Source organism: Mobula birostris, chromosome 1 (genome assembly GCF_030028105.1).
Source record: "Mobula birostris isolate sMobBir1 chromosome 1, sMobBir1.hap1, whole genome shotgun sequence".
NCBI classification, from domain to species: Eukaryota; Metazoa; Chordata; class Chondrichthyes; order Myliobatiformes; family Myliobatidae; genus Mobula; species Mobula birostris.
The window spans coordinates 12,519,399-12,545,735 of record NC_092370.1 but is presented as its reverse complement, the minus strand read 5'-3'; the positions used below and the strand labels follow the sequence as shown (position 1 = coordinate 12,545,735).

Below are 26,337 nucleotides of genomic sequence, written 5' to 3'. Positions count from 1 at the left end.
AGGTCCTGACTCCAGTCATTGAGGCATGCAAGCCACCAAACCCTGCGACAAGTTTGTGGTCTCTTAGAGGTGTACATTGGTGTGGCCTACAACAAAAAACATTCAACAACTATAGGGAATAAAGAATTAGGTAAAAAAAAATAAAGAGGTTAAACTACAGATATGGAATAAAATATGCATAAATACAGAAATAATGGCATACATTGTGGGCACGTGGCCAAGTGGTTAAGGCATTGGACTAGCAACCTGAAGGTCGTGAGTTCAAGTCCCAGCCGAGGGAACGTGTTGTGTCCTTGAGCAAGGCACTTAATCACACATTGCTCTGCGATGACACTGGTGCCAAGCTGTATGGGTCCTAATGCCCTTCCCTTGGACAACACTGGTGTTGTGGAGAGGGGAGACTTGCAGCATGGGCAACTGCTGGTCTTCCATACAACCTTGCCCAGGCCTGCGCCCTGGAGAGTGAAGACTTTCCAGGCGCAGATCCATGGTCTCGCAAGACTAACGGATGCCTTTATAATGGCATATATTTACTATATAATCATTTTTAAAAAGTGGTTTAAAGTGTTTACTGTGCAGTGATGGGCTAACTAGAATGGTTGATCAGATTAACTGCCTGGGGGAAGAAACTTCCAAGCTGATGTGAAGTTTTTGTTTTAATAGTCCTATAGTGCTTTCCAGAAGGGAGTTTTTGGAAAAGACAGTTTACAGAGTTGGTAGTGTCTACAATGATTTTCTCTGCTTGCTTCTGTGTCCCGGACACATACAAGTCCAGCAGAGATGGTAGACTGTAGTCAAGACCCTTTCTGCTTACCTGACAGTTTGCTGTAGCTTTTGAACATTGTGAGCGGATGCTGCACCAAGTCGGACTGTGATATCTGATGTGAGGATGCTCTTTATGATGGCAGTGTGGAATTGCACCAGTATGTTCAGGGGAAGATGGGATTTTACCAACTGCGTTTTTACTACTTAGTACTTTGTACTTTACACGAGTGTGCTCTAACCAGAGTTTTATAGAACTGTAACATTACCTGGTAGAATTTTATAACGAATTCAGGTTCAAATTCAAGTTTAATTGTCAGATCCAATTCAGAGTCAGAGTTAGGTATAATATCACTGGCATATGTTGCAAAATGTGTTGTTTTGCGGCAATGGTACATTCCAGCACATAATTTTAAAAAACTATAAAGTACAATAAGAAATATATATAAATTAAATCAAATAAATAGTGCAAAAAGAGAGCGAAAAAAGAAAAAAAATATGAGGTCGTGTACATGGGTTCACTGTCCATTCAAAAATCTGATTGTGCTGGGGAAGAAGCTGTTCTTAAAATCTTGAATGTGTGTTTTCAGGCTCCTGTACCTCCTCGCTGATGGTAGCAATTTAAAGAGGGCATGTCCCAGTTGATGGGGGTCCTTAATGACAGGTGGCACGTCATTGCGGCATCGCATTTTAAAGATGTCCTTCATGCTGGGGAGGCTCGTGCCCATGATGGAACTGGCTGAGTTACAACCCTCTGCAGCTTTTTCTGATCCTGTGCATTGCCCCTCCGTACCAGATGGTGGTGCAGCCAGTTAGGATGCTCATTCAACCATACACATTTGTACAGCTGAAGGAAACTGTTCCTCCGGGTCCAAGGTGCAAAACATAGCACATACAGTCAAAAACACCTCACAGCTCATATAGAACATAGACCAGTACAGCACAGGAACAGGACCTTTGGCACACAATATTGTGCCAAACTAGCTAAAAAGCAAATCAAAAACAGCCAAATATGAATCCATCCTACCTACACAATGGTCCATATCCCTCCATCTTCCTCACATTCATGTGCCTACCTCAACATCTCTCAAAAGCTTCTCACAGATTTGCCACTGCCACCATACCAGGCATCACATTCCAGGCATCCATGACTCTCTGAGTAAAAAACTTACCCCTCACGTCCCCTTTGAATCTATCCCCTCTCACCTTCAATGCATGCCGTCTGGTATTGGACATCGCTACCCTGGGAAGCAGATATACACTGTTAACTCTATCTATGCCTCTCATACTCTTGTAAACCTCCATCAGGTCTCTCCTCAGCCTCTGCTACTCCAGAGAAAACAACCCAAGTTTACCCAGCCTCTCCTGATAGCACATACCCTCTAAACCAGGCAGCATCCTGGTAAACCTCTCCTGCAACCTCCCCAAAGCCTCAACATCCTTCCTATTGTGTGGTGACTTCAACGGTATGCAATATTCTAGATGTGGCCTAACCAGAGATTTATAAAGTTGCAACATAACCTCTTGACCTTTGAACTCAATGCCTCGACGATTAAAAGCAAGCATTCCATAAGCCTTCTTAATTACCTTATTGACCTGTATAGCCTCTTTCAAGGAGTTATGAACTTGGATCCCAAGATCTCTCTGCTCAGCAATACTGTTAAGGACCTTGCCCTTAATAGTGTACTGTCTAGATAGATAGAAAACCTTCAGCACAATACAGGCCCTTCGGCCCACAAAGCTGTGCCGAACATGTCCTGACCTTAGAAATTACCTAAGGTTACCCATAGCCTTCTTATTTTCTAAGCTCAATGTACCAAAGTCTCCTTGCTTTTGCCCCACTGAAGTTCATCATCTCACATTTATCTTGGTTAAACTCCATCTGCAATTTCTCTGCCCATACCTGCGACTGATATATATATCGCGCTGTATTCTTTGCCAGTCTTCTACCAATCTTGCTATCATCTGCACATTACTAACCCACCCATCTACATTTTCATCCAGGTCATTTATATACATCACAAACAGCACAGATCCTTGCAGAACACCACGGATTACAGACCTCCAGTCCAGTTTGAATAAGTCCCTTCAACCACTACCCTCCGTCTTTCATGGGCAAGCCAGTTCTGAATCCAAACAACCAATTCATCACGGACCCCATGCATCTTAATCTCCTAGATTAGCCTCCTTTGAGGGACTTTGTCAAGCACCTTTCTAAAATCCTTGTAGACAACATCCACCACCTTACCTTCATCAATCTCTCTCATCAGCTTGTCAAAAAACTCAATTAAGTTTGTAATACATGACCTGACCCACACACAGCCATGTTGGCTCTCTCTAGTTAGGCAATGGGTTTCCACATGCTCATGTATCCAATCCCTAAGAATTTTCTCCCACAATTTCCCTAAGGCTGACGTGAGACTCGCCATTCTATAGTTCCCAGGTCTTTCCCTTGTTCCCTTCTTAAATAGAGGTACAACATTAGCCACTCGCCAGTCTTCCAAGACCTTGCCTGTGGTTAAAGAGATTCATCAAGGGCCCAGCAACCTCATCTCTTGCCTCCTTCAATAACTCGGGATAATTCCCATCAGGCCCTGGAGACTTATCCACCTTTTAGGAGGCCCAACACTTTCTCTTCCTTGACCTCTAAAAGCCCTAACATATTTATACACTCAGCACTGAACTCCTGGTCCTCCATATCCTTTTCCTTGGTAAATACAGAAGCAAAGTACTCATTAAGTATCTCACTTCCGATCTCTGCATCCAAGCAAATGTTCCCCCCGTTTATTCTTGAGTGTTCCCACCCTCTCCCTCATTATCCTCTTGCTCATGATGCATGTATAGAATGTCTTGCGATTCACCTTAATCTTACTTGCCAAACACTTTTCATAGTCCCCCGTGGGTTTCCTAAATCACTTCTTTAGATCTTTTCTGGCTCCTTTATACTCCTCATGTGTTTCGTTTGATCCTAACCTCTGAAGTCTTACATCTCCTTTTTCTTCTTGACTAAATTTATCATCTCCCTGGACAACCAAGGTTCTCTTATCTTTCCATCCCCGTCCTTCTAACAGGAACATTGTACTCTGTGCAATTGATCTTTAAACACTCTCCACATCTTGGTGTGGATTTGCCAGAAAAAAGGAGTTCCCAATTAACTCTTCTTCGTTCCTGTCTAATGTCCTCGTAATTTGCCCTACTCCAATTTAAATCTCTCCCACAAGGACCACACCTATCCCTATCTACCACTATCCTGAAAGTGAAGGAGTTGTTCTCACTGTTCCCTAATCGCTCGCCCACTGTCACCTGGCCAGGGCTCATTACCCAACACCAGGTCCAGTACAGCCCTTCCCGTCAATGGCCTGTCTACATATTGATTTAAGAAACCCTCCTGGATACATTCAACCAACTCTACCCCATCTAAATCCCTTGCACTAAGAAGGTCCCAGTTTATATTCGGGAAGTTGAAATCCCCCATGACAACAGCCCTATTATTTTCCTTCATCTGATTACCTATCTGTTCCTCAATGTCCCAGTGGTTATTGAGGTTCTACATAACAATCCTATCAGTGTGATTGCACCCTTCCTTTTCCTGTGTTCTACCCTAATGGACTCAGTGTCTGAACCCTGCATTATATCTCCTCTTAGTACAGCTGTGATATTGTCCCTGAATAGCAGTGCAACTCCACACCCTCTTTTACCTCCTCCTCTATCTTTTCTAAAACTTTGAAAAACTCCCCCTCTCTCCCCCTCTCTCAACCAAGTCTTAGTAATGGCCACAACATCATAGTTCTATATATTGATCCATGCTCCAAGTCCATCACATTTACCCATAATACTCCTAGCATTCAAACTATCTGACCCATCATACCTGTTATTTCAATTTTGCATTCCGGTCCAATCCTTTCCTTACTAACCTGGTATTCCAGTTCCCAGCTCCCTGCAAAACTAGTTTAAACTCTCCCAAGTAGCATTAGCAAACCTCGCGGCCAGATAATTGGTTCCCCTCCAGTTCAGGTGCAACCTGTCCCTCTTGTACAAGTCACCCAATCCCCGGAGAAGGTTCCAATGATCCAAGGAACCCTGTCCCCTGCACCATCTCTTTAACCACTCATTCGTCCATGCTATCATCCCATTCCTACCTGCACTAGCCTGTGGCACTGGGAGTAATCTGGAGATTACTACCTTGGAAGTCCTTCTCTTTAGCCTTTCCTAACTCTATATACTCACTGCGTAGCACTTCTTCCCCTTTCTGCCCATGTCATTGGTGCCAATATGCACCATGACCTCTGACTGCTCCCCCTCCCCCTTGAGAATATCCTGTAACCACACTGAAACATCATGGACCCTAACACCGGGGAGGCAAGACACCAACCCGATGTCTCATTTGCGGCCACAGAATCTCCTTTCTGTCCCATTAACTATCAAGTCTATTATAACTAATGCACTGCCTGTCTTAACCCTTTCCTGTTGAGCCTCAGAGCCACCAGCCTGGCTGCTGCTGCCACGTCCCAATGGGTCATTCCTCCCCCCACCCCCCAGCTGTATCCAAAGAGATACACTTGTTGCTGAGGGGAATGACCATAGGGGAGAGCTGCATTTCTTAATCCCCTTGCAACTCCTGATGGTCACCTATCTACTGTCTGAAGCCTGTACTCTGGGTGTGACCACCTCTTCAAAAGTCTCATCCGTAATATCTTCAGCCTTCCAAATTATCCTGAATATATCCAATTCCAGCTCCAAATCCTTGACCCTGTCAGTCAAGCGCTGATGTTCGGTGCACTTCCCACAAATGTAGCCATCGGGGAAACCGTCAGGTATCCTGAATTCTCACATCTCACGGGAGGAGCATTCCAGCCTGACTACACTGTACTTAAAAAAGGCTTACCTCTTATTATCTGTGCCTCCACCTTTTCATGCTGAAGCCTGTCAAGCCAAAGCCTTCCCATTCTATCACTGGCACACTCTGACAATGGCCGCTCCACTAGATCCTACCTTCCTTTTATTTGCAGTTGAGTCTAGGTCTCTGATGCTGACACTTACCATGCCTGCATAGTCAAAAAAGACCAGCCTTACCCGAATCTTCTCCTTTAATTCTCTCTCCTCCCTCTAGACCTTCAGTAGGGCTCTGACACCAACACTCACCATCCCTAAGCTGCCGAAAAATGTGGTACTTACAAATAGCACATACAGCACAATGACTCAACCAACATAACTACAGGTTGGAACCACGAGAACGGAGAATGCACTGGTAAAAGATGCAATGGGGAGCACAGTGTGCTTATATTTCAACATAGTAGTCATTCTTTGATCATGTAAAAATCCACGCAATGCTATTTTTGTTCATTTATCTGGCAAGAAAAGGGGAAGTGTAAGCTTGACACTAATTATATTTTTCCTGTTGGGGAGTCGAGTGAAGCAGATGTTGAATGGAGCGATGCTCGTTATGTTTGCCACTACACAGTAATCTTTCTGTCACAATTACAGCCTCACAGTTGTTCACTGTATCTATTAATTTGTTTATTTAGAGATATGGTGTGGAATAGGCCCTTCCACCCAGCAACACACCTATTTAATCTGTGATGAATCTGTGGAACTTGTTGCCACACGTGCCTGTGGAGGCCAAGTCATTGGGTATCTTTAAGATAGAGGTTGGTAGGTTCCTGATTAGTCAGAGCATGAGGGGATACAGGAAGAAGGCAGGAGACTGAGACTGAGAGGGAACTGGATCAGCCATGAAGAATGGCAGAGCAGACTCGATGAGCCAAATGGCCTAATTCTGCACCTATATCTTATGGTCTTATGGTCTTAACCCTAGCCTAATCACAGGACAATTTACAATGATCAATTAATGTACTAACCGCTACAACTTTGGACTATGGGAGCAAACAGGAACACCCAGAGGAAACCCATGGGAACACAGAGAGAACATAGAAATTCCTTTCAGATGGCACCAAAATTAAACTCTGAACTCCAACACCCAGAGCTGTAACAGCGTTGCACTAACCACAACGCCACAATGGTGCTGTATCACATGTTGAAGCTGTGGTAATTCAAATGAAGCTTGACACAATGGGTAGTTGGTGACATAGCCAAATCTGCATTTGTTTTATTTTATTCATTGACTGTAGTAGAGGTTCTCAACCAACCGAACCCAGTTTATCTGTATGTTCTTGCCTGTTGTTTGTGTAACCTTTGAGTCCATGTCCATAAATCCCTCAAGGTTGCCATGCACATTAATCGACCATTATATCATAAGATATAGAAGCAGAATTAGGCCATTTGGCCCATTGAGTCTGCTCCACTATATCATCATGGCTGATCCAATATTGCTCTCAGCCCCAATCTCCTGCCTTTTCCCTGTATCCTTTCGTGCCTTGACTAATCAAGAATCTATCAACTTCTACCTTAAATATACACAAAGATTTGGCCTCCACAGCTGCCTGTGGCAACAAATTCCACAGATTCACCACTCTCTGGCTAAATGACTTCCTCCTCATCTCCGTTCTAAAAGAACACCCCTCTGTTGAAGTTACCATAACTAAAGAGAAGGTTCTTGGGGAAAGTGAAAGGTCTGAAGGTAGATAAGTCACCTGGACTAGATGGTGTACACCCCAGAGGTCAGAAGACTGGAAAATTCCAAATGTCACTCCACTCTTCAAGAAGGGAGAGAGGCAGCAGAAAGGAAATTATAGGCCACTTAGCCTGACCTCAATTGTTGGGAAGATGTTGAAGTCGATTATTAAGTATGAGGTCTCAGAGCACTTGGAGGCACCTGATAAAATAGGCTGTAGTCAGCATGGTTTTCTAAAGGGAATTTCTGTCCTGACAAACCTGTTGGAATTCTTTGAAGAAGTTAACAAGCAGGATAGATAAAGGCGAATCAGTTGATGTTGTGTACTTGGATTTTCAGTAGGGCTTTGACAAGGTGCCACACATAGGGCTGCTCAGGAAGCTACGAGCCCATGGTATTACAGGAAATATCCTAGCATAGATAAAGCAGTGGCTGATTGGCAGAAGGCAAAGAGTGGGAATAAATGGAGCTTTCTCTGGTTGGCTGCCAGTGACTAGTGATGTTCCCCAGGGGTCTGTATTGGGATCAATTCTTTTTAAGTTATATGTCATTGATTTGGATAATGGAATTGATTGCCTTGTTGCAAAATTTGCAGATGATATGAAGATAGGTGAAGGGGCAGTTAGTTTTGAGGAAGTAGAGAGGCTACAGAAGGACTTAGACAGATAAGGAGAATAGGCAAAGAAATGGCAGATGGAATACAGTGTCAGGATGTGTATGGTCGTGCACTTTGGTAGAAGAAATGAAAGGGTTGACTATTTTCTAAATGGAGAGAAAGTACAGAAAACTGAGGTGCAAAGGGACTTGGGAGTCCTTGTGCAGGATCCTTAAAGGTCAATTTGCAGGTTGAGTCTGTGAGAAAGGCAAATTCCTTTTTTTTTAATTTTATTTTTATTTGGATAAGGAATTCACAAATATCATGTACTTTTTTCACACATATAACCTTTTCCATTTTTTTATATGTATAAAACTACAATTATTTATACATTCTTAAGTACACATTGAGATGATATAAAAGGAAAATAAACATTTAAATAGATAATTATGTACTGTGGTAAATCTAACCTATTAGGCTAAGTAATGGAATTAGTTGTTAAGAAAAATGGTAATAATAGTTTCCATATAACCCTTCTGGACCATTTCCACTGGTCCAAAATGTTGTATATAAGCCTATGTATCAACCATTGTAGGTGTTTATATCCTAATTTGTTCATGCTTGCTCCTGCCCGCAGACATAATTATCCAATCCCTATATACTTATTTACTTAATTTTTTCATTTTTTTATCCCTTTCCCAAATCTTTCCCTTTACTTGTGTTAATTCTCTATTTTCCAAAAGAGAACAAAAAAAACAAACATTTAGACTAGGGGTGCTTACGTTAGCAATATTACTGTGTTGATGAGAAGAGCGGTATAAATCATTAGGAGAGTCATCTAAAGTCTGCTCGCATTGGGGTTATATATTCAATCCATTTATTCCAGATTTGATAAAATTTTTCTTTCTGAGTTCTCAGGGAGTAAGTCAACTTTTCCATTTTAAATATTTCCAAGATAATTTCGTAACAATCTTCTAATGTAGGTGGTATTGGATTTAGCCATTTTCTAGTGATTGATTTCTTACTTGCCGCTAAGAGGGCCTGCAGCAACTTTATATCTTCCTTCTGTTCAAGAAACAATACATGCCCCAAATAGAGCGTCTCAAAGCTCAGAGGTATCTGGGACCTAAGTACCTTAACTAATGTTCTATGAATACCTTCCCAAAATAGACTTAATTTAGGGCAATCCCAAAAAATATGAAAATGATTTGCCTCCTTGGAGCCGCACCTTCTCCAACACATCACATTTGTATCTTTATATTTTTCCTGATATGGGGTCTTGAAGTATCTTATAATGTTTTTCCAACAATGTTCTCTCCAAGTCAAAGAATTAGTCGAGGACCATTGAAAGCTGCAGATTTTCCCCCAGGCCTCCTCTGAAAGTACCAACCCCGCTTCTTTCTCCCACTTCTCTTTAATATACAGTGTATTTACATTTTTAGCATGGGAGAGTGCATTATATAATCGAGAAACTGATTTACTAGGTATTGAACTGCAAGCCGAATTCAGAATCTTGAAAAATTCTAATTCTACTGTTGATATATGTACAACTCTGGTTAACATAGTTTTGTACTTGAAGGTACCTAAAAAAGTCATTATGTTCTAGGCCATGTTTGTCCTGCAGGATTTGGAAACTTTGTAATACTCTTTCATCTATAAATGAGAGGTAGATTGTAAGACTTTTCTTTATCCATAGCTCAAATCTTTTATCTCCTCTGTTGGGAAGGAATTCGGTATCATATGCACACCATCTAAAGAGTTTTAACATGTTATTAATTCCACATGAATTAACCACCTTCTGCCATACTTTTAATATAAGATTTATCCAAGCGTTTTTAAATTTTTCCAACTGGGCCATCAATCCTTTGTCAGCTATTGAGGCCTGAAGAGGAAAACTGTCAACTAATCCAAATTCTATTTCCTTCCATCTAGCCTTATATTCCCTATTACACCAATATAACAGAGGGGTTATCTGTGAGGCATAAAAATAATTTCTCAGGCAAGGAAGAACCATACCTCCTCCTTCCTTCCCTAACTGTAAGGTGTTATATCGAATTCTAGGTTTCTTTCCTTGCCAAATGAAGCGGGAAATCCATTTGTCCCATTCCCTGAATTAATTATCATCCACCTCCACCGGTAAAGTACGGAAAAGATACAATAACCGAGGAAGAATATTCATTTTTATAGTATTTATCCTTGAATTTAAACTTAAAAAGGGGATAAGATTCCATCTATGCATATCTGCTTTTATCTCTGAGATTAATGGCCCATAATTTACCTGTAACAGTGTTGAAAGATCCTTCGGCAGGGTTATTCCTAAATATTTTAATGATTTAGCTTCCCACTTAAGATCATATGTATCCTGCAATTTTTTGGATGGTGTATAATTTAGGGACATAACCTGCGTTTCCTTTACATTTATTTTATAACCTGATATTTTCCCAAAGTCATCCAACAGTGTAAACAATCCTATAAATGATTTTTCTGGTTCACTCAGATAGACCAAAACATCATCTGCGAATAACGCCACTTTCTGTTCAATCCCTGCCACCTTGATACCTTTTACGATTTCGCTCTGTCTTATTAGTTGGGCAAGCGGTTCAATATATAGCGCAAAAAGGAGAGGAGAAATTGGGCATCCCTGTCTAGTGCCTCTCTCTAAGATGAAGGAGTCAGAGAGGTCCCCATTTATCTTAATTCGGGCTGTAGGGCTGTCATATAGAGTCTGAATTACTTTAATAAACTTTTCTTGAAAGCCGAATCTTCCTAACACTCTGTATAGGAATGCCCAACTAACCGAATCAAAAGCTTTCTCAGCGTCCAATCCTACTACCATTGTCTCTGTCTCGTTCTTATTAACCTGTTCTAATATGTGCAGAGTTCTCCTTATGTTGTCCTGTGTTTGTCTTTGTTGAATAAATCCAGTCTGGTCTAAGTGGATTAGGCCAGGTAAAAGCTTTTCCAATCTGCGCGCTAATATAGATGTAAATAGTTTGTAATCTAAATTAAGAACACTAATTGGCCGATAATTGCCACATTCTAGTTTATCTTTACCCTCTTTAGGAATAACTGAAATAATCGCTTCTCTCCAGGAGGGTGGAGTTTCTCCTCTCTGCAAGATCCAATTAAAGGTGTAAGTAGTAATGGGGCTAACTGTGTCTTCAGGGACTTGTACCACTCTGAGGTAAACCCATCAGAACCCAGGGACTTTCCAGCCTTTAACCTAGAGATGGCCACGTTCAGTTCTTTGACAGTTACTGGTTCTAATAAACTTTCATTTTGTAAATCTGTAAGTTTAGGTAGATCTAAAAAATTCAATACACTGTCTATATAGGGCTCATTGGGGGCCCGGGGTTGGGAGTACAGCTCTCGATAATATGTTTCAAAACTCTCTTGAATTTTCCCTATTGTACTCTCCACAAGCTTTGTCTTTGGATTCTTTATTTTATGAATTGTATTGTCTGCTTGTTGTTTTCGTAATTTATATGCTAATAATCTAGCTGATTTACCTCCTACTTCATAATTCTTTTGTCTCAGGTAAAGAAAATTTCTTTGAGTTTCCAACGTATAAATATCGTCAATTTCACTTTGCAATTTCCTAATTTCCTGTTTTCGATTTGAATTACTTTTGTTGCTATCTACAACTTGAAGTTGTTTTAATTTTCCTTGAAGGTCTGCTAATTTTTGTGCATTGATTTTTTTCATGTGAGTGGTAATGGAAATAATTTTCCCTCTCAGTACAGCTTTCAATGTATCCCATAAGATCACTGGTGATGTTTCTCCCGTGTCATTAAGGTCTAGATATTCTTTGATTTCTCCCCTTAGTCTCTGCATTACTTTCGGGTTATTGAGTATATGTGAGTTTAGCCTCCATAGTGTTTTCCTCATTTTCCTTTCCAGGATTAGAGACATAGAGACTGGGCTATGATCCGACAGATCAATTGTTGCAATATTACAGTTTTTTATCCTGAGTCTATCTGTATTAAAGATAAAGAAATAGTCTATCCTTGAATAGGCTGAATGAGGGAAAGAGTAATATGTATAATCTTTACTAGTAGGGTGTAATTCCCTCCAGACATCTAGAATTTCCAACTCCTCCATCAATGAATTCACTTTCCGAGTCAGAGGTTTATTCTGAGTAACTATTCTTGAAGAATCTAATATAGGATTTAATCTAATATTAAAATCCCCTCCACAAATTACTACCCCTTGAGAACTGACCATTAGGTCAAAAATGTGTCTATAAAATGACCATTCACAACCTGGAGGAGCATAAACATTCAGCAATGTTATTTCTGTACCTTCTATTCTTCCTGTGATTTTTACGAACTGTCCTTCTTTGTCTCTAGTCTCTGAAATATGTTCATAATTAAGAGTACTTGATATTAAAGTAGCTACCCCTCTTTTGTGACTCAATTTATATGATGAATAAAATACATGCTTAAAGCCCATTCTTTTTCATTTTCCATGTTCAGATTGGCTCATATGTGTTTCCTGGAGGAAAGCTATTTGTGCCCTCTCTTTTTTCAATTTAGACATAATCTTATTTCTTTTAATTGGATTCAAAACCCCATTAACATTATAGGAAATTATTTTTACCAATTCAGTTTGCATTTTTCTCTAGTAGAAAAAAAACACTCTCCTTTTCTAACCAAACAGTAAGCAATCCCTTCTCAACAGTAAACCAAGACATATAACCACACCCTAGACATTTTTGAACGTGTAACATTTGAAAATTTTTCCCGACTTCCCACAGTGAGGCCTGAGCACCGACCCGCCTCAGATCAGAGGGATAACCTCTATCTTCACCCTGTGTTAGAGGGCCCTCAGCAGTTTGAATAATCATAGAGAATTTTCTCCTATTTATGTCTCGACCATATTGCTATCATTCAAGTTATTCCGCCTAGTTTATTTTCAGTTGAGAAAGGCAAATTCAATACTAGCATTCATTCCAAGAGGACTAAAAGGATGTAATGTTGAAACTTTATAACGCACTGGAGAGGCTTCATTTGGAGTACTGTGAGCAGGTTCTGGCTCCTTATATTAGTAAGGATGTGCTGAAACTGGAGACGATTCAAAGGATGTTCACGAAAATGATTCCGGGATTGAATGGCTTATCATATGAAGAGCGTTTGAAGGCTTGGGCCCGTATTCGCTGGAATTCAGAAGAATAAGGGGTGACCTCACTGAAATCTATCGAATGGTTTGATAGAGTGGATGTGGAGTAGATGTTTCCTATGGTGGGACAGTCTAAGACCAGAGGATATAGCCTCAGAATATCAAACCATAAGGGAGACCACAAGATATAGGAGCAGAATTAGGCCATTTGCCCCATCGACTCTGTTCTGCTATTTCATCATGACTGATCCAATTTTCCTCTCAGCCCCAATCTCCTGCTTTTTCCCTCTATCCCTTCATGCCCTGCCCAATCAAGAATCTATCAACCGCTGCTTTAAATATATAGAAAGACTTGGCCTCCACAGCTGTCTGTGGCAACGAATTCCACAGATTCACCACTCTCTGGCTAAAGAAATTCCTCCTCACTTCCCTTCTAAAAGGATGCCCCTCTATTCTGAAGCTGTGTCCTCTGGTCTAACACCTCATCTTTAATAATTGATGTCAACATTTTCCCAACCACTGAGGTCAGACTAATTGGTCTATAGTTTCCTTTCTAATGCCTCTATCCCTTCTTGAAGAGTGGAGTGTCATTTGCAATTTTCCAGTCTTCAAGAATCATTCCAGAATGTAGTGATTCTTAAAAGATCATTACTAATGCCCCCACGATCTCTTCAGCCACTTCTTTCAGAACTCTGAGATGTACACCATCTGGTCCAGGTGATTTATCTACCTTCAGACCTTTCAGTTTCCCAAGAACCTTCTCTCTAGTTATGGTACACACATCATGACCCCTGACACCTGGAACTTCCATCATACTGCTAGTGTCTTCGACTCTGAAGACTGACGCAAAATACTTATTCAGTTTGTCCGCTATTTTGTCATCCCCATTACTACATCTCTATTATCATTTTCAAGCAATTGAATATCCACTCTAAACTCTCTTTTACACTTTATGTATCTGAAGAAACTTTTGATGTCCTCTTTAGTGTTATTGCCTAGCTTACTTTCATATTCCATCTTTACCTTCTTAATAACTTCTTTAGTTGCCTTCTGTTGATTTTTAGAAGCATCCCAATCCACTAACATCCCACGAATCATTGCTCCATTATATGCCCTCTATTTGGCTTTTATGTTAGTTTTGACTTCTCTTGTTAGCCACAGTTGTGTCATCTTTCCTTTAGAATACTTATTCCTCTTTGGGATGTATATATCCTGTGCCTTCCAACTTGCTTCCAGAAATTCCAGCCATTGCTGCTCTGCCATCATCCCTGCCAGTGTTCTTTTACAATCAATTCTGGCCACTTCCTCTCTCATGCCTCTGTAATTCACTTTACTCCACTGTAATACAGATACATCTTCCTTCTCAAATTTCAGGGTGAATTCGATAATACTATGATCACTTGTCCCTGAGGGTTCTTTTACCTTAAGCTCTCTAATCAATTCTGGTTCATTGCACGATACCCAATCGAGAATAGTTGATTCTGGTGGGCTCAACCATGAGCTGTTCCAAAAAGCCATCTCGTAAGCACTCTAGAAACTCCCCCTCCTGTAATCCAGCACCATCCTGATTTTCCCAATCTACCTGCATATTGAAGTCCCCCATGACTATTGTAACATTGACCTTTTAGCATGCATTTTCTGACTCCCCTTATAACTTGTAGGCCATATCCGTATTACTGTTTGGGGTTTGTATACAAATCCCTTCAGGGTTTTTTACCCTTGCAATTCCTAAGCTCTATCCACAATGATTCAACGCTTTCTCTTTATGTCACCTCTTTCTAATGATTTGATTTCATAGAAACATAGAATAGTACAGCACAGTACAGGCCCTTTGGCCCACAATGTTGTGCCAACCCTCAAAGCCTGCCTCCCATATAAGCCCCCACTTTAAATTCCTCCATATACCTGTCTAGTAGTCTCTTAAACTTCACTAGTGTATCTGCCTCCACCACTGACTCAGGCAGTAGATGTCTCCAAAGATGGAAACAGAGCAATCAAGGAAGGGGGAGAGAGGTCTTGGAAATGGACCAGATTAGTCTGAGGGCAGGGTGGAAGCTGAACGCAATGTTGATGGAGCTGACGAGCTCAGCACGGGGGCAGGAAGCAGCACCAATGCAGACATTGATGTAGCGTAGGAAAAGCTGGGGAGTGATGTCAGTGTAGGCTTGGAACATAGACTCTTCCACATAGCCAACAAAAAGGTGGGCGTATCTGGGACCCATGTAAATGCCCATGGCTGTACCTTTGGTTTCCTTCCCTCAGGCTGTGAGACGACTGAACCCCCTGTCACCACCGAGCTCTGTGTGAACGTCACTAGCGTTTCAACTGTTTACTTTTTAACTTGTGTCATTAGTGTGCCCTTTGTTAAATGCCAATCTAGAACATAGAACATAGAATAGTACAGCACAGTACAGGCCCTTCAGCCCACAATGTTGTGCCGACCCTCAAACCCTGCCTCCCATATAAGCCCCACCTTAAATTCCTCCATATACCTGTCTAGTAGTCTCTTAAACTTCACTAGTGTATCTGCCTCCACCACTGACTCAGGCAGTGCATTCAATGCACCAACCACTCTCTGAGTAAAAAACCTTCCTCTAATATCCCCCTTGAACTTCCCACCCCTTACCTTAAAGCCATGTCCTCTTGTATTGAGCAGTGGTGCCCTGGGGAAGAGGCGCTGGCTATCCACTCTATCTATTCCTCTTAATATCTTGTATACCTCATTTCATTTTTAACCAGCAGAGCAAAGTGCCCCGTCTGCTTTCCTGCGGTGTCCTTTCAATACAGTGTGTATCCCTGGCTCTGAGTCTGTACTTGCTGGAATTCAGAGTGCTGAGGGGGGATCTCATTGAAACCTTTTGAATGTTGAAAGGCCTTCTTCAAAGTAGGTGTGGAAAGAACGTTTCCCAGGGTGGGAGAGTCTAGGACAAGAGGGCGCAGCCTCAGGATAGAGAGGCACGCTTTCAAAACATAGATGTGGAGAAATTTCTTTAGCCAGAGGGTGGTGAATTTGATGAATTTGTTGCCACAAGCAGCTGTGGAGGCCAGGTTGTTGGGTGTATTTAAGGCAAAGATCGATAGGTTCTGGATTGGACATGGCATCAAAGGTTACGGGGAGAAGACCGGGAACTGGGGTTGAGAAGGGGACAGAAAAGGATCAGCCATGATTGAATGGTGAAGCAGACACAATGGGCCAGATGACCTAATTGCTTATCCTAACAACGTTTTGCTCAATGTCAGCAAGACCAAGGAGCTGGTTATTAACAGGAGAAGGAAACTGGGGGTCCATGAGCCAATCCTCATCGGAGCATCAGAGGAGGAGAGGGCCAACTTTAAGTTCCTTGTTGTTATTGCCTTGGAGGACCTGTCCTGGATCCAGCACATCAGTGCAATTTCAGAGAAGGCACAGCAGTGCCTCTACTTCCTTGGGAGTTTGCAGGGGTTTGGCACGACATCTAAAAATCTGATAAATTTCTATAGATGTGTGGTAGTGACTGGCTGCATTACAGTCTGGTAAGGAAACACCAACGCCCTTGAATGGAAAATCCTGCATAAGTAGTGGATATGGTCCAGTCAAAAATGGGTAAAGCACTCTCCACCACCGGGCACGTCTACATGAAACGCTGTCACGGGAAAGCAGCGTCCATCATCAGCATGGATGATTTGCTCTGAAAGACCTTTGTCTGAATGCTTAAGCTTTCCTGCACTCCATGGGGGCCTGGACGCACAAGGTCCACACCAGAGGGCAGCTTCGGTCCAGGAGCAGTGAGCAGGCAGCCAGGCCAGCTCCACCAGTCCCCATCCGGTCTCTCCATTCCACTGATCTGACCACCACCTTTCACTCCTCACATTAGCTTCTCTTCTTTTTCCTGATTATTTCCAGCATTTTCTGTCTTTATTTCATATCTTCATTTTCTGAATTCACTGCTACCTTTTGAATTTCCCCCCTCCCCTTCTCTCTCTTTCCATTAATTTCTCTCCCCTCCCACTTCTCAAGTTCAAGTTTGTTGTCATCTGCCTGTACATATATACAACCAATCAAAACAACATTCCTCTGGACTACAGTGCACCCGCAAAGCATCTATCACACATTACACAAAAACCAAAATAAGCGAATAAAATATAATTCAAAATGCATGTAGTAAATTGCAACACAGATAAACAGTAAACAGCTTGCTGACCTTGTGACATTAGTCTCACAGCCCGAGGGAAGAAGCTGTTTCCCAGTCTGGCAGTCCTAGTCCTGATGCTCCTGTACCTCCTTCCTGATGGTAGTGGGTCAGAGATTGTAGGATGGGTGGTAGGTTTTCTCAAAAATGCTTTGGGCCCTTCATCTGCAATGCTCCTGGTAAGTGTCACAATTAGAGGGGTGAGATCCTTTTGTCAGTTTTTGCTATCCTCTGTAGGGTCTTGCAGTCTGATGCATTGCAGCCTCTGTACTACACAATGGATAGGACATTCTCAATGGTGCTCCTGTAGAAGGTTGTTAGAATGGCGATGAGGAGCCTCGCACACCTCAATCTCCTCAGATAATGTACATCTTGAGTACTCCCTTCTGGGAGTCTAGATGAGATCGCCCACTATGTGCACACCAAGGAACTTTGTGCTCTTCACTTTCTCCACGGCAGAGCCATTGATGTGCAGTGCAAAGTGGTTGACCTACACCTTCCTGGGGCCCACAATCAACTCTTTTGTCTTGCCCACATTGAGACTCAAGTCTCAACCATGATGGAGATGTTGCTGCCGACTCAGACTGACTGGGAACTTTCCATCAAGAAGTCCAAAGTCCAGCTACAGAGAGGTGTTAGGTCCCAGTGAGGACAGTTTACCCACTAGCCTTCGAGGGATGGTAGTACTATCTGCTGAGCTGAAGTCGATGAACAATATCTTGCTGTATGAGGCATTGTTTTCTAGGTGGGACAGGACTGACTGGAGGGCCGAGGCCATGTCATCATCAGTGGATGACAAACTGGAAAGGGTGACGTGTCGCTAGAAGGTGGGATTTTATATGTTTGATTACCAGCCACCTAAAGCACTTCTTGGTTGTTGAGGTCAGTGCTACTGGGTGGTAATCGTTCAGGCCAGTTACCTTTGCTCTTCCGGGTACCTCACTGATAGTGGATGCCTTGAAGCCTGCAGGGTCAGTGAACTGTTTCAAAGAGATGTTAACGATGTCCGTTAAGGCCTCTGTTAGCTCTGCAGCACTGTCCCTCAGCACCTGACCAGGCATGTTGTCTGCCCTGTAGCTTTGCCCGGGTTTACCCTGGCCAGGGTCCTCCTCACTTCCGCTGTGGGCAGACAGGGTGCCTGTTCCTCAGGGAGAGACGGGGCTTTCCTCAATGTCACACCATTCAATGTATAAAATTGTGCATAGAAAGCGATAGCTGTCAGGGAGGGAGATGTCGCTGTCATTGAAGGCAGGGTGGTTATGGTTTATATATTTTGCCGTATGTGCCACGTGTCCCTGGTGTCACAGTGGTGTATGTGAATCTTCTGTGAGTACAGTACTCTCGCTTTGGCATGGGAGAGCGCAGCTTTTGCTGACTTTATTTTTTTTGTGTGACTGTATTTTACTGATATCTTATCTGTGTTATATATGCCTTGTGCTGTGTGTGACTGTTAGTACAATGTTCTGAACCTTCCCCCCCCGCCCCGCCCCTGAGTAATGCTGTTCTAGTTGGCTGTATTTATGGGTATTCATGTATGGTTGAATGACAATTAAACTTGAACTTGGTCCGTATGCGGGAATTAGCAAAATGGAAATGAGATCTCAGTATATGAGGGTGGGGGGAGCCTTTTAGGCTCCATAAGGTTCCTATGAATCAGGTCTAATACATTCCCTCTTATAGTCTCTCTGTTTCCATTAATTTCTCTTCCCTCCCCCTTCATTCTCCATTCTGGATCCCTTCTCACCCTTTTTCTTCTTTTCACCTCCCTATCCCCCCCCCCCCCGACCCGGTTCCCCTCCTCCTTCCCTTCCTTCCATGGTCCACTCTTGAAGATTTCCAGCATCTGCAGAATCTCTTGTGTTTAAACTTTTCCAAAAATGGGCACGTTGTAGTCTATACCTCCTTTGCAATAGGATTTCTGATATTCTCTCTTACTTTGTTCACCCCTCAGTCATTAACCAACATGTTAACTGCTCTTTTTTCACAGATGCTGCTTAAGCAATGAAGCATTTCCAGCATTTTTTTATGATTACGTTTCCAGTTGCCTTCTCCCAGTGAATTCTAAAGTCTTTCTTGTGCACTAGTAAATGTTGTAGCGTCACAGTGTTGAGCCCTAAGATTCTAGGTTCATGTTCCAATTCAAGGACCTCAGTACAACATCTTGTGGCGTACTAAAGGGTGCTATGTTTCTAGAAATGTCAGCTTTATAGGGTCAAAGAGCACTATAGCACATTCGAACTTCGATGATCATCACCTTATCGTGGTGGCAAGGATTGAGAGTTCCTGAGGTCGAGAGTGGAACAGACTTAATGGCCCAAGTGGCCTAACTCTACTCTTATGTCTTATCATCTTCTGCCAGCTTTACCATTGAGGTCTTGGTTAAATTGCTTTGCGTCTGGAACCTCCTCTTCGATCTTCCTACTGTAGGCGAACCTACCAGGAGCTAAGCGCCAGCTGACTAAACACTGTCAGCCAATCTTCTATCCATGCTAGTATCTTTCCCATAAAATCATTGGCTCTTATCTTGTTTAGCAGCCTCATGTGTGGCACCTTATCAAAAGCCTTTTGAAAATCCAAATAAACGACATTCACTGACTCTCCTTTGTCTATCCTGCCTGTTATTTCCTCAAAGAATTCCAACAGATCTGTCAGTCACGATTTCCCCTTTAGAAAACCATGCTGACTTTGGCCTATTTCATCATGTGCCTCCAGGTACCCTGAAATCTCACCCTTAATAAAGGACTCCAACACCTCCCCAGCCACTGGGATAGGCTAACTGTTTTTCTATTTTTGCTTTCTCAAAAAATAGAAAGGGCCCTTCTTAAATAGTGGAGTGACATTTGCAATTTTTTAGTCCTTCGAAACCATGCCAGAATTTAGTGATACTTGAAAGATCACTACTAATACCTCCACAATCTCTTCATCTAGCTCTTTCAGAATTCTGGGTGTATTCAATCTGTTCCAGGTGACTTAGCTACCTTAAGACCTGTCAGTTTCCCAAACATCTTCTCCTTGGTAATAGCGACTGCACTGACTTTTGCACCCTGACACTCGAATTTCTGGTATACTGCTGGAGTCTTCCCCTGTGTTGAACTGCCATTATGACAGTTGACAACGGCAGTGATGGTGGAGGAAGGCCGCAGCTGTGAGGGGTCCCCGGTCATCTTGCGCTCCATGATGGTGAACCCTGACCCTGATCTGTAAAGGACTGTGTGATGTCCGCCCATACATCAGCCTCCTCACGTTAAACAAAGTCACACACAGGCAGCCTGCGCTATAACATCCTGGATTAAGTCATGGCGATCAGCAAGTGGCAAAGAGGCAAGATTGTGATGTCTGGAAGTGCTCAGAATATGTGGATCCCGGATCAGCCTCTGCAGCCATCTGAAGACCCACCAATAGACAACCCCTTAGGAGAACATCATACTCAACTCAGGTGATCGCAATACTACTACTATTACAGCACAGAAACAAGTCCTTCAGCCCACCTAGTCTGTACCAAACTGTTATCCTACACATGGTTCATAGCCCTCTATCCATTACTTATCCCAATTTCTCATAGACATTGTAGTCAAACCCACATCCACTACTTCTGCTGGGAGCTCATTCCACACTGAGTGGAGAAGTTCACCCCTAGGTTCTCCTTAAATGTTTCAGATCAACAATTAAATCAAGGCTCCATCTCTCTCAATTAATATTACTGATCCCAAGGGTCACTTTGTAGAAGACCTGGGTGGTTACTTTCACTGTCCTGGTCATTGTTTGTTTGCTCCCCAGTCTGAAGCAGGTTATCAAAGGCACTTTAATTTACTGGATGCTAATTGACTGCCTAATTTGCATTAGTGATTATCCTTGGGAAGTACAGTATATCATTGGCTATAAAGACAAGTCAAAGTTAATTTCTTATCAAAGTGCATTTACAGTATGTCACTATCTTGAGATACATTTCCTTGCAAGCATTTACAGGAAAGTAACGAAATACGATAGGATTTATGAAAAACTACACACAGAGAAGACTGACAAATGACCAATATACAAAAGAAGACACTGTGCAAATAAAAGTAAATAAATAACTGACATTGAGAACTTGAGTTGTAACGAGTAGTTGAAAGTGAGTCTGTCGATTGTGGAGTCGGTTCAGAGTAATGGTGAGTGAAGTTATCCATACTGGTTGAGGAGCCAGATTCCTGAAGGGTAATTACTGCCCCCGAACTTGGTGGTGTGGGACGTACGGCTCCTGTGCCACCTTCCCAATGGTAGCAGTGGGGATACAGCATGGCTTGGAAGGTGGGGCTCCCTGATGATGGATGCTGCTTTCTTGTGGCAGCACTCCATGTAAATGTGTTCAGTTGTGATGAGGGTTTTGTCTGCGAAGGACTAGGCTGTGTGCACCATTTTTTCATTCCTGGGCATTGTTTCCATTTCAGGCTGTGATGCAATAATACTCTCCACTGTGCATTTATAGAAGTTTGTCAAAGTTTTAATAACATGCCGAATCTGCCCAAACTTCTAAGAAAGTAGAGGTGCTGCCTTTGTAATGATATTTGCAGTACTTACTAGACCCAGGGCAGACCCTCTGATATGGTAACAACAAGGAGTTTAAAGTTATTGACCTTCTCCACCTCTGATCCCTGATGAGGACTGGCTCACGGATCCCAGTTTCCTCCTGCTGTAGTCAATAATCAGCTCCTTGTTTTTGCTGATGTTGAGTGAGAGGTTGTTGTTGTAACACCACTCAGCCAGATTTTCAATCTCCCTCTCATATGCTGATTCGTCACCACCTTTGATCTGGCCAACAACAGCGGTGTCATCAGCAAACTGAAATTTGGCATTGGAGATATACTTAGCCTCACGGAGAGGTGGTTGTCCATCTTGTCTGACGATGACAGGAGGTCCATGTGGGAGAGTTTTTAAAGTGGAAAAGCCGTTGCACTGGGGCAGTTCCAGTCTCTCGGTCTCAGAAGTCTGGGTCAGGTATGAACAAGCATCACAAACTGGGGTCAGAGGATAACCACGTGCTTTGTCATGCTTCATGGAGTGTTGCAGTACCAGCTTCCTAGCCGTTGGATCTCACTGTAGATCTCAAATACCCAGTCCACCAGAGACTTCCCATGCTAGGACAGGCATGTCTCTAACTCACCAGAGTATGGGGCTGCTGGCTACCTCATCTGGTTTAGCCTGCATGTCGAAGCGGTGTACTGGGGTGTGGTGGCTGTCACATGCAAACAGCTACTCAGAGCCACAGGTGAGAGCTGAGTGTCCAGTGGGGGCCAAAGGTGAGTGAGCTGTTCTGGAATTGACACAACAAGCCCCTTCACCAAAGGTGCTACCCCTCCCTGGACACCCCGTCCACCCCATAAAGTCAGTAGAGCAAGGGAAAAGCACACAGCCTTTTGGCGCACCTGTGCTGATGGCGACTATGGAGGAGATGTTGTTGCCTATCCAAAATGACTGAGCTGATTCCTGTACCAATATTTTCCCCTTCCAGGTTTCCAGCCGGTCTTGCCGAATCAGCAGCAAAGTTTCCAGGGCCTGGTGGGAGTGCAACAACCTGCCCAGAGCCAGAACCTGCTGAATGGCCAGCAGGGAGGTCAGGTGTCGGGGGTGATGGTCCAGTACCCAGCCATGTCTTCTTACCAAGTAAGTTGTCCCTACTCAGACTCGGAAGGGCTTGTCATTTTTCACTGGAGGAGAAAAAACATGCCAAAGGGAAATGCAGTTTTATTTTTATTTAGAGATACAGTGCAGAACAGGATTTATCGGCCCAAACAGCAGCACCACCCAGCAACCCACCTATTTACTCGTAGCCTAATCACAGGACAATTTACAATGACCAATTAACCTACTGACCGGTGCGTCTTTGCACTGTGGGATGAAACCCAGGCGCCCACAGGGAGGACGTACAAACTCCTTACAGAGGACGCCGGAACTGAACTCCAAACTCCGACACCCCAAGCTACGCCACCGTGGCACCAAAGTCATCCCCCAGCTATGGGATTTGTAAAATAAATGCTTGATATATCATCTGAATAATAAATAATGTTCGCAAAGCAATAGTATTTCTCACATTGAGAATATGTCATGTTCTTGTTCCTAATTAATTAATTAATTCTCGCCACAAATTAATTAAATTATTAATTCTCAATCTATTATTCATTAGCAAGCAATGGTCCAGTTCCTCCCTGCTGGTTGGATACCTAAATAATGAAACGTTTCCAGAGTCTTTGAGATGAACAGATGGTCTGCAGTTGCTTTCTTGGCCAAATTATCAACGTGGTTGCGCCAGGACAGGCTTTTCATGATGTACACTCCTCAGAACTTGAAGCTCACAACCCTGTCAACATCAGCACCCTTGACAAAACTATAAGACATACGAGCAGAATGAGGCCTTTCGGCCTGTCGAGTCTGTTCCACCATTCCATCCATCTATTTATTTTTTTTAATTTATTTATCCATACAGACGCTTACAGCCCAACAACGCCTCCACCCCCTCCCCCCTGATTTAGCCCTAACCTAATCGTGGCCATTTTTCAATTAACCTACTAGCTGGTACGCCTTTGGACTGTGAGAGGAAAACTGAGCACCCAGAAAAATCCCACACATTCCACGGGGAAAACGTACAGAGACCCCTTACAGAGGTCACTGGAATCGAACTCAGAACTCTGATGCCCCGAGCTGTAACAGTGTCGTGCTAACCACTACACTACCATAGCACTCTTTGATCGGCTTACTTTCCCTTCCAAGCCCATTCTCCTTCCTTCTCCCTGTACCCTTTGACCCTCTCACCAATCAAGAGCCTATCAACCTCTGTTTTAAATATACCTACTGACGGCCTCCATAGCCATCTGGGGCAACAAATTCAACAGATTCACCACCCAATGGGTAAAGAAATTGCTACACACCTCTATTCTAAAGGGATATCCTTCTATTCTGAGGCTTTGCCCTCTGGTCTGAGACTCGTAATATCAGGACTAGGTGCAACACCTCTACTTCCTCAGCAGGCTAAACGATTTGACATGTGTGACCCCCCTGGCAAGCCTCAGGGTCGCTCAACTCGCTGCCATCTAGGGAAACAGCCCTCGACTCCGCCAAACTGGGTAATCAGTTTGTGTGGATGCTGTGTGATGTACCCCACCCCGCCCAAATAACAGACAATACACCATATACGATTAAATGAATTACAGTTTATAGATATTACTGGAACGATATAATTAATAGAGATAAAATGTAAAAGGAAAATAAAAGGTGCCACACTTATCAAAGTTCAATCTCTTCGTGCACAAACAGTTGGAGCTCTAGTAACGATTCTGTCTTCACCATTCGATCCCCTCTGACCACCTCGACCTGCTGCCTGGGACCAACCACGGTGGTCGACCAGACGCTCCACACGAGTCTGTCTCCGTCTTCTCTCCTCGCCGAAGACCCTGGACCTCGGACTCCGGCTCAGGGTCCGACCTCGTTAGCCGACTCACAGCACCTTGTCCATCTTCTCGCTGTCCATCGCGCCTTCTCCCGCGCATCACAATAACTTACAGACACACTAGAAAGAATAACATCTATCCCAATTGGTTCGTTTGCTCTCTTATCAATAATATATAACCCAAACAAGCTGCTAGCAAGAGAACTTTCTCAGCAGTTAACATAACAAAGAAGCCATTTTAATTAACCTACGCAGTAACATAAAAGAAGAAACCCCTTACACATGTTAGAAGCAGAATCATGTTTATTATCACTGACATATAGTATGTCATGAAATTTGATTTTTACGGAAACAGTAAAGTGCAAAACATAAAAATTACTGTCACTTACTAAAAAATAAATGAGTGCAAAAGAGTTGGTGTTCATGGGTTCATGGACCATTCAGAAAGAGGGGAAAGAAACTATTTTGAAAATGTTGAGTGTGGGTCTTCAGGCTTCTGCACCTCCTTCCTGATGGTAATATCTACACTCAACTTCACTTGCCCCATCATTGGAATGTTCCCACCTCCAATGATCTCACTTTTGAGGACTCTTTATGTCATTATCTCATGTTCACACTATTTATTGCTATTTATTTATTTTTGCACTGATCCTGTTATAGTTAATATTTTATAGATTTGCTGAATATCTCCACAAGAACATGAATCTCAGGGTTGTGTATGGTGATATATATGTACTTTGGTATTAAAATTTACTTTGAACTTTGAGAAGAGGGCATGTCCTGGGTGGCGAGGGTTTTTCGTGATAGATACTGCCTTTTTGAGGCACCACCTCTTGAAGATGCCCTTGATGCCAGGGAGGGTTGTGCCCCAGTGGCTGAATCTACAACCTCGGCAGCCTCCTGCAATCCTGTATATCAGAGACTTCAAAGTTCAAGTTCAAAGTAACTTTTTAATCACAGTCTATATATCACATGCAATCTTGAGATTCATTCACTTGCAGCGGTTTACAGGAAAGTGAAGAAATACAAGAGAATTTATGGAAAACAACGCAGACACAGAACAAAGACCAGCTGACACTCAATGTGCAAAAGAGGACAAATTGTGCAAATAATCTTAAAAAAGGAAATAAATTATACTGAGAACATGAGTTGTAGAGTCCTTGAAAGGGAGTCGATGGTTGTGGAGTCAGCTCACTGTCGCGGTGATTGAAGTTATCCACGCCAGTTCAGGAGCCCAATGGTTGTAGGGTAACAACTGTTCAGAACCTGGTACATTTCTGAAGGGGAAATTGCAGACTGCAGCGATTATAGTTCAGAAGAAGTATATGTAGTAGAATCACCAGTAGTTTTGTGAGATGTCAAACTGTGATGCAACCAGTTAGAATGCTCTGTAGAAATTTGCTCGGGTCTGTGGTGACATACCAAATCGCCTCACACTCCCAAAGAAATATAACTGCTGGCCTGGTTTCTTTGTGATTGCATCAGTGTGTTGGGCCGAGGATAGATAAAGCTCAGTGGGGAATGAAGCGTCACTGCTAATTATGGTTTCAGATTTCTGATATAGGAAATGATGGCATGGAAACCCTGCCACAGCTGTCATGCATCCGATTGGATCTCTAACTTCAAACAGAATTGCCTTTTCCATCTAACAATAGCCTTACATAGAAACATAGAAAACCTACAGCACAATACAGGCCCTTCG

General features: G+C 42.8%; 1 protein-coding gene across 4 annotated transcripts in view; it reads left to right on the top strand.

Annotated features, from left to right (window-relative positions):
- Window positions 1–26,337, top strand: part of LOC140186273 (cAMP-regulated phosphoprotein 21-like) — a 379,019-nt gene that overhangs the window by 333,972 nt on the left and 18,710 nt on the right. For all 4 annotated transcript variants that reach the window (XM_072242365.1, XM_072243188.1, XM_072241563.1 and 1 more), the window contains one exon: window positions 22,704–22,855. In XM_072242365.1, the coding sequence (XP_072098466.1) occupies window positions 22,704–22,855 (152 nt within the window). The remainder of the gene's footprint in view (window positions 1–22,703; window positions 22,856–26,337) is intronic.